The 13,787-nt window shown below is 27.9% G+C and overlaps 5 protein-coding genes across 5 annotated transcripts; 4 read left to right on the forward strand and 1 right to left on the reverse strand.

Annotated features, from left to right (window-relative positions):
• Positions 1 to 3: 3 nt before the first annotated feature.
• On the forward strand, positions 4 to 3,674 carry PHO81 (Pho81p; the record flags this gene model as incomplete). Its single annotated transcript, XM_011276454.1, has 2 exons — positions 4 to 9; positions 498 to 3,674. 2 exons carry the CDS (start codon positions 4 to 6, stop codon positions 3,672 to 3,674), a joined length of 3,183 nt encoding a protein of 1,060 aa, XP_011274756.1.
• A 64-nt stretch (positions 3,675 to 3,738) lies between these two features.
• Positions 3,739 to 5,319, reverse strand: UTP7 (Utp7p; the record flags this gene model as incomplete). Its single annotated transcript, XM_011276455.1, has 1 exon — positions 3,739 to 5,319. The coding sequence occupies one exon, from the start codon at positions 5,317 to 5,319 to the stop codon at positions 3,739 to 3,741; it is 1,581 nt and encodes a 526-aa protein (XP_011274757.1).
• Positions 5,320 to 5,680: 361 nt separating this feature from the next.
• On the forward strand, positions 5,681 to 6,151 carry BN7_2897 (uncharacterized protein; the record flags this gene model as incomplete). The annotated part of the gene is made up of 1 exon (XM_011276456.1): positions 5,681 to 6,151. The coding sequence occupies one exon, from the start codon at positions 5,681 to 5,683 to the stop codon at positions 6,149 to 6,151; it is 471 nt and encodes a 156-aa protein (XP_011274758.1).
• Positions 6,152 to 6,261: 110 nt separating this feature from the next.
• BN7_2898 (uncharacterized protein) lies at positions 6,262 to 7,028 on the forward strand (the record flags this gene model as incomplete). The annotated part of the gene is made up of 2 exons (XM_011276457.1): positions 6,262 to 6,275; positions 6,347 to 7,028. The coding sequence occupies 2 exons, from the start codon at positions 6,262 to 6,264 to the stop codon at positions 7,026 to 7,028; spliced, it is 696 nt and encodes a 231-aa protein (XP_011274759.1).
• Positions 7,029 to 7,693: 665 nt separating this feature from the next.
• BN7_2899 (uncharacterized protein) lies at positions 7,694 to 8,926 on the forward strand (the record flags this gene model as incomplete). Its single annotated transcript, XM_011276458.1, has 1 exon — positions 7,694 to 8,926. One exon carries the CDS (start codon positions 7,694 to 7,696, stop codon positions 8,924 to 8,926), a length of 1,233 nt encoding a protein of 410 aa, XP_011274760.1.
• Between the last annotated feature and the right edge of the window lie 4,861 nt (positions 8,927 to 13,787).

Raw genomic sequence — 13,787 nt, forward strand, 5'->3', positions numbered from 1 at the left:
CAGATGCTGGTATGTGCACAGAGAGAATCACTGTCTAGCTCTCTGTCTAAGCCGTTTCCACATCCTGCCTAAATCCCCCCTGGAGTGTCAGCCTAATAATCCACGTGTGTCAAATGTCAAAATTATCAAATTATTTTCATACGTCAAAATTTAAAAAATGAAAATTAAATAGAATTGAACAAAATAAGATTGATTGATTGTTGATTAAATACAATATAATATAATAAGAATTAAGTGTTTCCCATATTCAAGTGCTAATATACTCATAGTTATATCATTGGTTACTTAGTTGTCACTTCATTGAATACTTTGATTACATTGGTTTACACTGAGATTACTGTCATTTCCAAACCTTGCATTAACATACTCATCTTAATTTAAAACAAAAAAACGTTGGTGAAAAATTATATTTAAATTATATTTAATTCACTTTTATTCATATTCATTACCAATACCATTATCAATATCATTGCACAATGTATGTATAAATATCATAGATCCATAAAGTCAATATACTAACATGGTTTACCAGGAAATTTGGTAAATATCTTGAATCAAGACAATTAGAATTACCTGAATATATTGGACATTTTATAAATTATAAAGCATTAAAAAAATTAATTAAATCATTGGGGATCCCTGAAAATAATAATGATTTAGATATTGAAAGAACATTACAAGAAAATAAAACTTCATTTTTTTTTAGATTAGAAAGAGAATTAGAAAAAATTAATTCATTCTATTTAGAAAAAGAATCTGATTTAAAAATTAGATTAGATATTTTGATAAAAAAGAAAAATAATGCTATATCAAAAAATAGATTAGGTTCCAAAAAATCAATTGCTTATATCACATTATATGACGGGTTTAAAAGATTTACAAGAGATCTTGATCGTTTACAACAATTTGTTGAATTAAATCAAACTGGTTTTTCAAAAGTTTTGAAAAAATGGGACAAGAGATCAAAATCTCATACAAAGGAATTATATTTATCAAAAGCTGTCTCGGTACAACCTGTTTTTAATAGATTTGAAATATCTCAACTAAGTGATTTATGTGTAAATTCACTTGTTGAATTAGATTCACAAGCTGAGGGTGATTATAATAATAATGGAGGTGCAGAACGAAATAATTCTATTCATGAGTTTAAATCATTACAATTGGATCAATCAGCAGATATACAAAATAATACAATAGATAAACCACAGGTTACAATAATTGATGATTCTGAAATTGATGAATTATATTCAGAATTTACCAACCTTGCATTCTCTTCAAATTTTGATTCATTATTAATTGAATTCTTGAATAGAATAAAATCATCACCCCAGGCAAATTTTAAATTAACCAAGATCTTTTTCCTTTCAATAAATACCAAAATTGAAGATGATCAATTGAAAAAATTTTATGAAGCAGCTCCAAATTCAATAAATTTAAATATTATAGATGAATTAACTTCAAGATCTATTATTCATGAATCTTGTTGTAATTTAACAAATTCAAGATTATTTATTGTCGAGTTAGGTATCCAACACAAGATTAATTTAATTTCAAAAGATATTAGTGGTAGAACCCCTCTTCATTATGCGTCAGAATTAGGTAGATCAGATATAATTAAAATCTTATGTTCAAACAATCAAGTTTTATCACATTTAAACTCATTGGATTATGATGCAATGTCACCCCTTCTTTTAGCAATTGATAAAAATCATTTAGAAACAATAAAAATCCTTATGGAATTTGGTGCAAATCCAGCACCACATAATACAGAACAAAATCCACAATATTTACCATTAAACATTGCATGTAAATCAGGTAATTATGAAGCTGCAATGTTATTATTATCAAAACCTCAAGTTAAAAAATATCAAAAAGATGCAGAAGGTTTATTACCATTACATGTTGTTGCTAAAACTGGGAATTATGAATTAGTCCCATTATTAACCCAGAATGATGCTGATCCTAATGCCCTTGATGGGTTTAATAAATGGACTCCAATAATGTATTCTGTTAGTGAAGGACATTCAAAGACAACAGCTGCTTTGATTAAAGCTGGTGCTTTAATTGATTTAAAAGATGAAGATAATTTAACTCCTTTATTTTATGCTATTTGGGAAGGTCATGTTAATGTCTTAAATGTCCTAATTAATGAATTTAAAGATTCCAAAAATATAACACCACTAAAGGTTATTCCATCTCCATATATTCAACCAAGTTTATCAATAACACCAGAAGTTCTTAATATTGATACTATCCCTGATTTATCATTACCACCTCCAATTATCCCTTTAAGACGTTATGGACATAATTTTTTGGAAAAAAAAATATTTGTACAATTACAATTTGCCCTTGGTAGAGATTCTATAATATTAAATCAAGATGAAGTTATTTCTTCCCTTCCGGGTAGAATTGTTATCACGTCAAAGATAAGTGATGTTGTACCAAGAAATATCTTATTACCAGTAACAGACTTGGAACAAACTGTTGCATTTCAAATTGATTCTCTTGATGCTTTCCAAATTGATTTTGAAATTTTTCCATCATTTGGAACAAAATTAATTGCTAAAACAACTGGATTATCTGATGTTTTCATAAAAGTTTCAAATGATGGATTAAATAACCTTGCAGTCCTTCCATTATTTGATGGTCGTTTGAAAAATGTTGGTGAATTAAGATTTTCATTTAAAGTTATTCATCCATATTCGGGTACACCTTTAGAAATTTCAAAATATGATACTTATTGGAAATCAACAAGTGGGAATGGTACTAATACTAATGCTACAAGTTCGATGACAAATTCTGTATTAAGTTTTGTTACTGCTTCTTCTTTATCTGGTGATTATGCTAAAGTTAATGTATCAATGTTGAGTGATGGTACACCAATTGTTTGTCCTTCATGGGATTTAGAAGTTCAAGGGACAAAAATTTCATTATTCAATCTTTCTCAAAATCAATTTAAAAAAATTACAAATTATAATGTTGATTTTTTTAAAGATTTATCAATTTCAAATATTAATGAATTTTTATCACAAAATTATATTTTCTTGGTGGATTTCTTGAGAATTCTACCAGATTTTTTAAATTTAAATTTAGAAGTTTTATACCCTACAGAATCTGAAATTAAAGAAATTCCAATAACATTACCAAAAACTACCAATCTTGATAAATTTGTTGATTTAATTTTAACTTCAATTTTTAATCATGTTCGAGAAATAAGATCAAGTTTTGAAAAAAAATCAAGATCTTTAGTATTTTCATCAAATAATCAATCTGTTTGTTCAATTTTAAATTGGAAACAACCAAATTATCCCGTGTTTTTTAACGTTTCAGGTATAAATTATCTTGATGGACAATTTATTCAAAATTCTGCAAATGGATTCCCATTAGATATAGTTAAAAATGAAGATTTTACAACAAGATCTATAAAAGAAGCTACAAGATTTGCAACATTAAATAATTTATTAGGTATAATGGTTCCATCTGAATTATTAGTATTAATTCCAAATTTAGTGGAAAGTATAAGATCAAGAGGTTTAATTCTTGTTGCTTCAAAACAAGGTTTTAAAAATCATGAAATTGGAAATAATGATGGAAATGATACATTGATTAAAAATGATATTAATGGTGCTAGATATCAAGATGTTCTTACATTTAAAGGTGATATTGATATGTAAACAAAAAAAAAACATGTAATATAATGTACAATAAAAGTTAACTATGTGTAGGTTGTGATTAATTCTATTTAAATCTTGATAATGCAGGTCCTAATAATTCTTTTTCTTCAGGTTCACCTCTATTTTGTGATAATTTTTTAGCTCTTAATTCTTTTTCTCTCTTTAAATTAGCCTCTATTCTTAATTTTCTTTGATCAATAACATTTGATGCTTTTTTTCTTAAATGACGACGCAATGCAGAATTTTTACTTTTAACATCAGGTCTTGGTTCAGTTTTATCATCTTGATTTGGTTTTTTACTTAATTCATTTAAATCTGATGGTTTTAATCTTTGTTGTGATGAACGTTTATCTACTGTACCTATAACATTTGGATCTAATGAAATAGAATCGGCAGGTAATTTTTGTAATAATGAACGAACTTCAGATTCTTGTCTTTGTTTGGCAGTTTCATATGGATTCACTTCTAATGCATCGAAATTAGCTTCACCAGATCCTGGAACAATTAAATTAGAAACACCAGATTGATGTCCAACACCTAAGAAATCTTCATATGGAACTGATTTTATAGTTTGAATTTGTGAACCTGGGATTAAATGATTCATATATGGTGAATTTTGCTTGGTTTTGAAAGGATCTTTCCATACCGTGACATGAGGCCCCCATGAAACACTTAATAACCCACCATCAGAAATATCTAAACTTGATGCTGGGGTTGGTGTATAATAAGAATACAATTCTTTAAAATTTCTAATATCCCAAATTTTCAATGTTTTATCTGCACCTGCAACTGCCATATAATGACCTGATCTATCCACTGCAATATCTTTAACTGGACCTCTACAACTTTGTAATTTAACTAATGGTTCATTAGCAGCTGGACTGTATAATGAAACAACACCTGTGGAGTTACCACAATGCATTATAGCATTATATGGATTTTGTTTCATTGCAGTAGTTGGACCCATTTTAGTTCTAATTTCATTAACTAATAACCCAGTTGAAACATCTTGATATTTAATAAACCCGGTATTACCACCAGTAACTAATAAATAATGATATGGTAAAAAATCTAAATGTTTAACATCAATATGTTGTTTCATTCTATGTAATTCTGTACCTTCATGATCATAAATAAATGTATATTTTTTCTGTGCAACAGCAAAATATTGTTCATTTTGTAAATATTTAACTGCATTAATAGTTTCACCTAAATGTAATTCTGCACTTAGAGCACCTTTTCTCCAATCCATAGCTGCAACATGACCTTTCATACCACCAATAAGTAAATGTGTACCATTTCTAGAATAATCTAAGGTATAAGGACCAAATTCATTTAATTTTAAATCAAATGCCTTATTTGAAGTAGTTTGATCAACTTCTTTTTTGATATCAGATTGTTTAAATTTAAAGGTACGTTCCATCCCCTCAGCTTCCAAGAAACCTGCATCTTCTTGTAATAACATTTCAGTAGCTGCAGCTGATCTAACAGCTTGTTTATATTGATCATTAACTTTTCTTAAACCATGTTTTAATTTTTTATCTTTAGAAAATTTTGATGATTTTTTGAATCCATCTGAATTTCTTTCAAATTTATCCAAGTTTTCTCTATCTTGAGTACCATTTTTACCTGTGAATTTACCCATCTTGAGGGATATCTTTGTGTGGATGTGGGTGTGGATGAAGGTCTATTGTAATGTTTATGTCTTATGGTTGAAACTATTTATCACGTATAGAGTTTAATTTTTTTTTTTTCCTCATCGCTTATGTCATAGATTACATAATCAATAAGATATTCGCGCGAATCTGTTTTATTTTTATTTTGTGTATAATCTTTTAAAACCACAAAACTGGTGTCGAAGATTTTCAAAAATGTATAAGAACTAAAGATTAGAAGCTTTTTTTATGGATTTTCTGGATATGATTTTTGGTTGAATCTCATTTCAATTGTTGAAACGTTTTGTGTTTTTGTGGTGGGTTGAGCTCTGATGGATCTGTGGTGAGAAGATGGCAACGTTGGATAAGAATCTGGAAAGAATAGAGTTATTAAGTTCACTGTTTATTGATAAAGATGCTGATACCACAGTGGCTAGTCAGGAAGTTCAAGATATTGATTATGAATCTGGATCCAATGCTGGTGAAGATGGGAACTTGGTCGTTAAGCTGAAAAAGAAAAAACATCATCATCGTCATAATCATCATTCACCAATGAGACTTCGAGATAGATTGGCAAATTTTTTTGGTTATAGAAATAGTGTTGATGAACAATTGATGAAATTTGCAAATGATGAAGAATTAGAAGAATGTCAATTGGAAAAAGAGAGAGAACCTTCATTACCTGATACTATTAAATCAGATGAAACTAGAGGTTCATCATTAATTAATGAACAAACAACTTATTATAATACATTAAGAAATAAACATATTGAAGATATTCCAAATCCAGATCAATCAGAAAATGAAATTCCAATTGGATGAGTACCACCATCAAGATATTTTTTATCAACATATTCTAACCAACAAGAATTTTTCGCAGCTGGTAAAGAATTAATTAAACAACATAATAAAAATTATCCATTAAATTATAAATGGAATTTATGGAGTGATTGGTAAATTTTGAAACCTTTATTCAAGTTATTTTTCTGGTTCAATACTAACATTTCATATATATAGTCCATCAGTTTTACCACCTTCAAGGCCAGGTACATCTAATTCAACCACATATGTGTTTAATGAAGTTAAACAAAGAAGAAGGTTACATTTAGATCATTCAATTGAAAATAAAATTGTAAGTATGTGTTTTATTTTTTCATGGATTGTCTTTGAAATACTAACAAGCTTGAATTTTCAGGAACTTAATGAAACTATAATTGCATATAAAAGGCAGATAAAAGATCAGAGTGAAACTTTCCAAGTTCATATTTTCAAAGATGGAGTTAAACCTAAAAAAACTTCAGAATCTTTAAATAATGGAGGAATTATTGCATTACAAGTATCACTGAATCGTGGTTATAAACTTTGGAAAAATATTTTAAGAATTGAATTAGATGATCAATTTCAACATAATGAAGATCCAAAAGTTTTCAAATTGAAAAATATGATTAATGGAATAAGTTTTATATTGAAAGATGTTGTTATGACAAGAGATAGTAATTCATCATTGACTGATAAAAAAGTTGTTTTATTAAAACTTTGGTTACAACCTTTAAAACCAATGAAAAAAATACCAAAAGAAACATCAGTTGCACTTTGTCATTTACTTGAAGAAAATTTTGATTTAAGTTTACAAAGTTGTATTACAACTGCAAAATTTATTGATAATTCAACATCAGAGATCTATAAAATTTTCAGTTGAATTTGTTTTAGTTATAGTTTATGTATAGAGTGTGTTTTGTTTTTTTATTTGATTTCACCTTTTCACCCGTGTTTGTTATGCAATAAGTGATACCCTAGTGTATCATTCTTATACAATACAATTTTAATAGAGAATAGATTACTGTACATTGTAGATTAATTTCAGCCACTCATATCTCAAATCTGCTCGGTTATATTATAGATAAATCACATTAATCTTCAACATTATATACCCGGGTATTGAATATTGAATGTTGAATAACCGGGCTCCTTAAAGTCATCGCATAAAGTCACCAAAACCAGTGGAAGAACCCCATTCAACTCATAACATTCAATACAAGCAGTACTATACCATAATGCTAAGTAATAAACTCAATCATCATACAATAAATATCAAATTCTTATCAATCTATTCTAATTTAACACCTTTAAAACGCTTTTTGAAAACTTCCATTCATGCTTTTTATCGTTTGACTCAAAAGCTGCTTAAACTTTAAAGTACATTGAGATAAAAAATCGCGGGTAAATTTTTAATGTGGAGAAGAAATTTTGAAATTTTCATTTATCAGCCATGACAATTTTTTATATAAAGATAGTTGAAATCCAAAAGAAGAAGATAGTTAACTTAGATGTGTGATTTGTTGGTTATTTAGAGGTTAAGGAACAATGATTGGAAGTATCTTACCTGATGAAGTTGTCACTCGTGTGATTAGACAATTGGATAGACATACTCTTGAAAAATCTGTTGTTGATATACCACAATTAAGAAGATTATGTACATTGAAAATAACTGATCAAGAGACATGTTTTGAGAAATCGAGTATTGTTAATGTTGTTACTATTCAACGAGTCATTCAAGAGAAATTGGATTTAGATAAGTTATTTGAAGGTTATCATTTTTTTGAGATTGAGATTCATAGTATTGATGATTATAACAAATATTTGAAAATTTATAAAGTATTAGCTCGTTTGATTAAATTGAAGAAAGTATTGAATATAAGGTTTATATGTGACTCAATTGATTTGAATTATTTGAAGATGTTTAAATCATTATTCCATCATTATAATAATGATATTATTAATGGATTCCAAAATAATCATCATGGATCAGCTCTACAAAATAATTGGTTCACCATAGTTTTTGAAAATTTAAAAGAAATTAAAAGTAATTGTAATCATTTACTTATATCATCACAAGTTTCATATCCAATGTTAAAATCATTAAACCTGTATTATTGTTCACCAAAATTTTATTTTGAAGTTTTGAATTATTTAAATTTGAATAAATTTCCAAAAACTTTCCCAAAAGTTACTTATGTTAAATTTAGAGATTATATGAGTGAAGAAGAAGATACTTATTCAATGCATAGTAATAATTATATTAAAAACCGTGATGATGATGATGATGTTATGGATGATTATGACGATTATGATAATAATTCTGATCTTGATGAAAATGAATTTTTTTTCGATGGTTTGGAAATCATTTCAAATTATAAATTATCAAAACTTGAAGTATTAATCATTAAAAATTGTAATGTTTCCAAGATTAATAAGATATATGCACCAAAATTAGAAACATTAAAGATATTTGAAATTAGTAATAAACATGCAGATGCTTATGATTTAAATCTTATAGATTCTTCATCAAATGTTCAAAGATCATTTATATCATCAGCTGTATCAACACAATGTTCCATACAGGCTAATCATTTCCCATATTTGAAAACTTTGAAAATCATTGGTCATTTAAATTTAAAAGATTTTTCCAAAAATAGTTTAGATCTTGATGAAATTCAACAAGTTATTATAAAAGGTTGTAATGTTGAGATTATTGATAAGGATACTTTTTGGGAGAATTATCATTCAAATAATCAAATTTCACTGGAGGTGTTGTAAAATTGGGTTGTTTATGTTATTTATGTATTATTTATTAATGAATGTGAAATGAATTGTTACTTTGTAGGGCGGTTAATTAGCTACATGATTATTAAAACAACAAAGTGAAGCTTATATTAATTGTATATAGTCGAACTATCATTTTATAATTCACTTTAAAGATCTTATAATTCTAGACTTGTTCATAATCACAGTAATGAATCAATGAAGCAAAGATCTAGTCTTAAAATAATTATTCTTTCAATACTTCATGTCAAAAAAATTGGTTTTGGTTAAACTGCTTAAAAAAACCTGGATAATGGGAATTCTATTAAACACAACGGCCATAATTGTCTCAAAGCTGTCTTATAATTTTGATCTAAAACATATATGAAATATATAATTGTTTTTGTAAAAATGAATTAGGAGATCTGAGTATTTATATAATTAGTTTTGTCTTTGGTTAATTTGCCGCTGAGTTGATCAGTTTTATTAAATGTAAATTAATTCGATCATGAAGAGCGCTACGTGTAAGAATAAATTTTGACGAATCAAATACATTTGTTTAGTATTATTTGAATAGCCGCTGTGTAATGTGATCTATTAATGAAAATTCATATCAGTAAAAGGGGATCTAATACGATACTATAAAATAAAAATTTTAACAATAGAATGAAACTTATAATGTATTAATCGTGTATGTAATCAAACTATCACTATAATAATATCCGCTCTTGATCAGATAGTTTATGATCAGACCTGTCCACAATCATAGTAATTAAATAATGAAACAAAGATCCAATCATAAACACAACCTCTATTGAACATTTATTAATGAAATTAAAGATTGATAATTAACCTAAAATCTCAGATCAGAAATCAGCTTCATCATATCTTCATAATGATTGCGCAAGATTGGCAGATGCTTTTCCAACTGGTCATGTTTGCAAAAGTTTTAAAATTGTTATATAGTTAAAAGAATTAAAGTGAATTGGGGATCCAATTGTTTAAATATAATTTTGTGTGTGATTTTGCCGCCATGTCGATCACCTATATTGAAAATTTAGTCAAATATTATCAGGGCGCTACAAGGGATACAATTCTACAAAACAATCAAAAACAGTAGAGTAATACTTGTATTTCATGGTAGTGTATCTAAACCTTTTCAATATATCAAGTAAACTCATGAATCTTTGACTTATTAACTAGACTTGTCCATGGCTCAAGATCTGTAAAATCAAGCCTTGAAACTGAAAGATCTAATTTAATAATCATTATTGCGCCTAGGAATTGATATTAACAAACAAAGGCACAATCATAGGCGAATATACGGTTTCTAACTCAAAATAAGAGAGTTTCAAAAAGGAAATTTAGAAGAATTCATATAATGAAGTTTTGTCCTTCACCTAGATCTAGAGAAGAAACACTGGCAAAAAGAATCTTTGACGAAAATCTTAAATCATGGAATACCAGTACAATTAATCTTTGAAATTGAAAATTGTGGAAATTTGGTTCCTTTTATACACGCGAATTGTTAAAATAATTAAGGGGTGCATAGCTGGAGATCGTAGGAAAATATAACCAGAGCTATACTATCACAATTGAACTATTATGTATCAATTTGAATATTTTGTATCGTAGAATATTTTCTGGTGGATTATAGGACGTACATATAGAAGTTTAGATCTTTCATGGTTCAAACAATAGGCCCTTTGGCCCTTTAGATATAAGATTGTAATAGAACATGACAATATTTAAGTAACAAACCACTACATTAATGTATTCCAACTAAACAAAGAGATATCAAAGCTTGTATATTCCATTCAATCTAGTTTTTCAAGATTATCTATATAAAATTAATCAAGCTTCTCTTCAATACATTATATTGTGTACATAATATATTCTGCAGCTAAAGAATGATTAAGAAATAACCAACAGTCCAGCAGTTTTAAAGTTTCTTTTACAATCAGAATTTGCCTTTCAGGAATTGCCAAAACGATAAGCAAATACTTCAATCCAACATTGTATAGAGAAATCGATTTCAAAATTTTACATATAATATATCAAAAGTGAAGGTAGTTTATAAAAAAGGAAATTTATCTAAAAATAGGGAAATATCCCTAATTTATATAGTTTGTCCAGCCAATAATATTGTCTGTCGATCCTGAAAAATCATTAATTATTAAACCCCCGCCGGCCTCGATCAAACTACTTTATATTCAATTGGATTTTAAACGAAAAGATCTAGTATACATTAATGCTTCTAATTAATGAAATATAATATCTTAGATATCTTTATTGCTGATTACACACCCGTACCTGCTAGCTTAATATCTAGATTACAAGGTTCGCTATTCAATGTTATCTGAGTGGAACTGGTCAGAAAATGATAATCAATATGATCTGATCCATTAGCCATGATCGCTTTCTTGATCACTTTCAACATGGCGCTTAATGTTATACTCTACATAGTTGATAAAACAATAAAATGAAACTTATATTTGGTAAAGCTAATCTAGCTCATCAATTATAATTCACTCTTGATTTGATTATACTTCATAATTAGACTTGTCCATAATCATGATAGCTTTGAAACATTAATGGAACAAAGATCTAATCATAAATAAAAGATTTTAATTCTCAGCTAAACTATTAATGTTTTAATTTACTATATTAAAGAACCTAAATACTCTCAAAAACAAAACATGTGATCATGATATAAAGTACGTCAGTGAATAACGTATAACTTAAAATAACAACGACATGCATTGAAAGATCAAAAATTATATCAATTTAGAGTTATAACAGATTGCATTCTAAAATTTATTTTTTAAGAGATTTGTGAAAAATCTGTTGGTTTTGTGGCACAACTTTAATTATCTGAATTCACTTGGGCGCTTGTGTGTGAATCATATATTAATATTAGGCGCTAGTTATATACGACTGAAGTATACAATTTCATATATACCAAGCATATCAAATTTCGCCACTAGGTAACGTAGTGTTTGAAAAGTATAACTAGTTATCAAATTTGGACTTATATATATATAACATTATAATATATTAATATATAATGAGATGGATAATATATAGTGCACTGAAAATTAATTTTATAAAGGGAATTCGACACAAAGCTAGGCTACATGATATAATGTTGATTTAAAAAAGATAGAGTAATACTTGTATTCAATATTGAGTTGATTGAAAATTCTTCATGATCTCAAGTATAAACTCATGAATAGTTATATACTGACTAGATTCTTGTCCATCGCTTAATCCTATTAATTCAAGCATTGGAACAATAAGAATATCTATAATATCATTAATTGGTATGTTAATGTTATTCAGAAGATAACACCATATTCACCACTATCAAGAGAAGAAATATTAGCCTAACGAGTGTTCGTTGAACGTTGATATAATATAAAATTGATCTAGCTTTTTCGAATAGAATTGATATGGGAATTTGGTAGCTTTTGTACTTGAATTTTGTCAAAATCAAGGAGCGTAGCCGCTGACACAAAATCAAAACGAGCTTAGATCATCATAGACGACATTATATATTACTTGGTTATCATAATGGTTTATATACGAGCTTTAGAGACTAGTGTTAAATCTGTTTTCATGATTCACACAATATGGTCTTGTATAGTTCTTTATAATCTAATTGTAATAGAATCATGCCAGTATTAATTTCATGCAAGTAACAAGCCACTACAAGGCAAGGTATTCCAACTAGAAAAGAGAGAACAAAGCTTGTATATTTGATTCAAACTAGTATTGCAAGATTATCCATCAAATAATTAACCTCTGTTGATGTTCAGCTAGATATATATTTGCCGAATTAAAATGCAGATTAATTGGAAACAGCTAGTTTTAAAGCTTAGTATCAATTAATAACCAGAAATTAACATTAAATCATAAGTAAGCACTTCGAATATACCCCATGCACCCATTGGCGAATTTTAATAGAGTCCAATGTATATGATGATACTTAATATAGTTGTATATTTTGTATGCCCCGGAATCTTAAAAACCGGAAACTTCGCTGTATTTATACGTACTTGAAATGGAAGAAAAATTTGACCCCTGAATCCTGATCAATCGCAATTTACAAGGAATTGGAATCTATCAGATTTGGGTGTGTGATGGAGTACTGCCTGTCTACTAGTCAATTATAATGACTAGTTTCAGTTCATTAGCTTAACTGCACTTAATGAGAGGTGTTAACTGTTAAGTATGTGATGTAGAAATAGATAGTCAAACTACTTAACACTGCTTTAAATTTTATAAGGAGGTAAAGCTCTACAAAGTGGATAACTAAAGGGGAAGAATAACAAAACTTGTACTAAAGATCTTAAATAATTTAACAATTGATTCAATCTGAAATGAACAAGAACGTTATCCAACTTATTACTATTAGAATTGGTTCGATCATCGACATGGTGATCATATAATATAACATATTTGTATAATTGTATGAATGCTTAATATTTAATTCATGATCACAAGCTGAACGAACAATTTATTTGAGTTAATCGAATGATTTTCACCCTGGATTCAATGAGAGAATAAAACTTTAGACTTCATTTTCGATGCTACTTATTTGATAGACTGCTCCATTGCTCTGAATTTATTCAATTCTAAGCTGTGAACAATAACAATGAAAACCTGAAAGCACAGAAATATCAGGAATTTCAAAAATTTATATTTTATTAAAATTTTTATCATCAACAAAAGCGGGTCACTTCGTATGATTAATATTAATTTTCGGTCATCCTTCCCAATTGGGAAATACCCCGGATTTGTGCTTTCAATTTATCTGACAATTATTATGGATTTTAACAATCCATCTTTAAGATCTAAATACTGAGACAAACAC

Source organism: Wickerhamomyces ciferrii, contig 00076, assembly GCF_000313485.1.
Source record: "Wickerhamomyces ciferrii WGS project CAIF00000000 data, strain NRRL Y-1031 F-60-10, contig 00076, whole genome shotgun sequence".
NCBI lineage: Eukaryota > Fungi > Ascomycota > Saccharomycetes > Phaffomycetales > Wickerhamomycetaceae > Hansenula > Hansenula ciferrii.